The sequence below is a fragment of the Ammospiza nelsoni genome, chromosome 26, assembly GCF_027579445.1.
Source record: "Ammospiza nelsoni isolate bAmmNel1 chromosome 26, bAmmNel1.pri, whole genome shotgun sequence".
Classification (NCBI taxonomy): Eukaryota; Metazoa; Chordata; class Aves; order Passeriformes; family Passerellidae; genus Ammospiza; species Ammospiza nelsoni.
In genome coordinates this window covers 3735319-3738521 of record NC_080658.1, presented here as the reverse complement: position 1 = coordinate 3738521, position 3203 = coordinate 3735319, and the positions used below count along the sequence as shown (strand labels likewise).

Sequence of the window (3203 nt, the reverse complement as noted above, 5' to 3'; positions counted from 1 at the left end):
AGTTCATGTTCAGACTCAGATGTTTACTGTTTCTTATCAGTAGCACAGTCTCACCGCTGTGAGTTGGGCAGCTTTTCATTAGGAGGCAGAAAATGGCCAACAATCTCTGGTTACAAGGGCTTTTAAGGCTAAACTGTCCAATTAAGAACTGACACCTGGATTATTTTCCCTTTTAACCCAATAACTGATCCCAATGTGGACCTTTCTGCCCAATTGCAAAATGCCACCCAAACCCATGAAGAAGAAGAAAGAAGAAGAAACCCAGGATGGCACCCTGTGCCCTCCATCTTGCTTCCATCACAACACACTAAAAACCCCAAAACCTCAATTTCTCACCAAGTGGCACACCTACACTGCTCTCTATAATCCATTTCACACTTTTGTGGGTTCCAGTCTGTCTTGAAGTGTGGGAAACTTTCTCCATGAATGAGGGTCAGAGTCAGAGCTCCCCTGGGGGTCAGGGCACCCCAGAGCAGACAGAGAAATATTCCCTGGGTTTCCACAAAGAGCAACAAGGCTCACAAAAGGACTAGAAAATATTTCTCTTCTGGGGGATGGCTGAGGGAGCTGGGGTTGTTCAGTGAGGAGAAGAGGTGGCAAGCTGGCAACAGACCCTGGGAGATCAAAAGGCAGAAAAGAGAGAGATGAAAAGGGTGGACGACAACTGAATTTCCATGATAATTTATTTCCTGCTTCCCTGCAAAACTGGGGCACAGGAAAAAAGCCTGTTGGGTAGAAAGGAAGGGAAAGAGGTAAAAGCAGGGAGAGGGAAGCTGGATGCAGGAGAAGCTCTGTATTTGTCCCCAGTATGGAAAAGGCTGCAGTGTCATAAAGAGTTTTATTATGGAAAGGAACTCAGTTACACAATGAGGCTGCAGACCCCTCCACAGGACACTCTGAGGAGGGGAAATCTTGAGCCCTGCATCTCTTCTTCCATCAAAGAAGAAGGTGAGAGTGTGCTGGGCACTTCCCCATGCCAGACTTTGCCATCAGGAGCAGTTCAAGACCTGGAAAGAGAGCAGGCAACATCAGCAATGTCACTGCAGAGCAGAGGGGATGAAACTCCCCCAAACCCCAGTGATGCTGTGGCACCTTGCAAGAGCAACAACAGGGAATGTCCCCACTCCCAACACTCAACTGTCCCTGTCCCCTGCTGAAAACAACTCCAGAGCTGAACCCCAGGCATGCCTCAGCCTCACAGAGCCCCCAAAGCTCCTCCTGCAAAGAAAAATGGGGAATCTCTCTCATAAGAGAGGAATGTGGGTAGGTTTCAGTATGTCCTAGTTAACTCTTTAATTATAAAAGCAAAAAAAGGCTTAAAATCAGAAATCCTCACTCTGTGCCAACCCAGAGCTCATCTGTGCTTGGCCAGGAGGAGCTCAGGGGACTCCTGAATTTATTCTCATTCTAATTCTCCCCCAAAGGAGAACAGTGCTGTGCTTGTCCCTTTTGTGACCCCTCAGTACCTGTCAGGCTCTCCCAGAGCTCAGCCAACGAAATTGATGACGACGAGATGGAGAATGGTGTTGGCAAAGAGGAAATCAGCGAAGGCCCGCTCGGGGGAGATGCCCTGGAACTCGCCCTTGTTCTGGGGGTTGATCTGGATCCGGAGGCAAACTGCACAGCACAGCAAGAAGGAGACATCAGTGAGCACAAGAGAAAACCATGGAGGAAAGCAAAGCCTTCCTGGGGCAGCCCAGCCCAGGATGTTCCACCCAGGGAGAAGTTACTCCATTGTTCCTAGAGAGGAGCAGGACACTGGCAGGGAATTGGGATGGGGCTGTCGTGGAGTCAGTGCTCCCACAACACCACAGCGTGCCCAGATCCTGAGGGGAACAGGCTCAGAGCAGGACTGGAGTCACACAGGAGTGTGGAAATTCCTCTGTGCTCTGTTGGGTGTGTTAGAAGCACAGAATGATTTGAGCTGGAAGGACCTTAAAGATCTCATTCCAATCCCAGGGACACCTTCCACTACCCTAGAGTGCTCCAAACCCCATCTAAACTCACCTTGGACATCTCCAGGAACTCAGGAAATCTGGGCACTCTATGCCAGGGCCTCCTCACCCTCACAGGGAACAATTCCTCCCCATATCCCACTATCCCATCCATCCCTGCCCTCTGGCAGTGGGAAACCATTCCCCCTTGTGTTGTCACTCCAGCCCTTGTCCAAAATCCCTCTCCAGCTGTCCTGCAGCCCCTTTAGACCCTGGAAGGGGCTCTCAGCTCTCATGGCAACCTTTTCTCTTCTGAACACCCCTTGCTCTTCCAGCCCTGCACAAAAACAGGGGCAGCTTTGGGGTATTCTGGCCGGCAGCACCGTGCATGTGCCCCTGCAGGACTCTTAATCCCACCGAGCTGCAAGGACAGACGGGGAACAACGCTCCGGGCCGGCCCTGCAGCTGCAGGGCTGGAACGGGGAGCTCGGGAAAGGGCGGAGGTGCTGAGGGCCCCGGGGGTACTGAGGGGAGCAGCGAAACCGGGAGCTCGGGAAAGGCCGGGGGATGCTGAGGGTCCCGGGAGTGCTGAGGGCCCTGGAGGTGCTGAGGGCCCCGGGGGTTCCCGGCTACAGGGTCAGCTCTGAGCGCTGCCGATTCCTCAGGCTCCCCACCACGCCCGCTCACGGTGAGCCCGACCCCCGCCACGTCCGTGAGGGGCCGCCACTGACCGCCCAGGATGAAGCTGCCGACGGCCGAGATGAAGCCGCTGAGGAAGGAGTTGAAGGGGAAGGTGCCGACGCCCAGGCAGTATCCGAACTGCAGCGCGCCCGTGAGCAGCACGTAGAGCAGGAAGGCGTCCAGCGCCTTGAGGCGCCCGGCGGTGCCGCCGCCGTACTCGGACAGGAAGCGCCGCGCCACGGCCCGCACCGAGCCCGCCATGACTGCCGCCGCTGCCGCACTGCGCGTGCGCCGCGCCGCCCGCCCGCACCGCGCGGGCGCGCACCGACGTGGCGGTGAGCGATAGGGGGAATTGCGCATGCGCTGAGGGACAAGCGGAGTCCGCACCCCTTTGCTTGCAAAAAGCCAATAAGAGCGTAGAGCTGGCTGTTGCTGGGTAGATTAGAGAGTTGTTCATTCCAAAGGCCAATCAGAGTCCAGCGTTGCTGCTGGAGGCGGGGCTTTGCCTGAGACGGCTCGGCTAAGCGGGTGTGAGGGGATTTCTGGCTGAGGGAATGTCTGGGTTTCCTCGCCGAAGGAATGTTCGGG

The 3203-nt window shown here is 55.4% G+C and overlaps 1 protein-coding gene across 1 annotated transcript; it reads right to left on the bottom strand.

Moving 5' to 3' along the window:
* Positions 1–824: 824 nt before the first annotated feature.
* DAD1 (defender against cell death 1) lies at positions 825–2910 on the bottom strand. Its single transcript, XM_059489303.1, has 3 exons — positions 2666–2910; positions 1467–1617; positions 825–1007 (listed from the first exon to the last, which is right to left on the bottom strand). Exons 1-2 carry the CDS (start codon positions 2874–2876, stop codon positions 1487–1489), a joined length of 342 nt encoding a protein of 113 aa, XP_059345286.1. The 5' UTR covers positions 2877–2910; the 3' UTR covers positions 825–1007; positions 1467–1486.
* Between the last annotated feature and the right edge of the window lie 293 nt (positions 2911–3203).

Coding starts and splice junctions, on each gene's coding strand:
- DAD1 (XM_059489303.1), bottom strand. CDS start 2,876: ATGGCGGGCTCGGTGCGGGCCGTGGCGCGGCGCTTCCTGTCCGAGTAC. Junction 1,618..2,665: donor CGGCAGCTTCATCCTGGGCG/GTCAGTGGCGGC, acceptor TGTGCTGTGCAG/TTTGCCTCCGGATCCAGATC.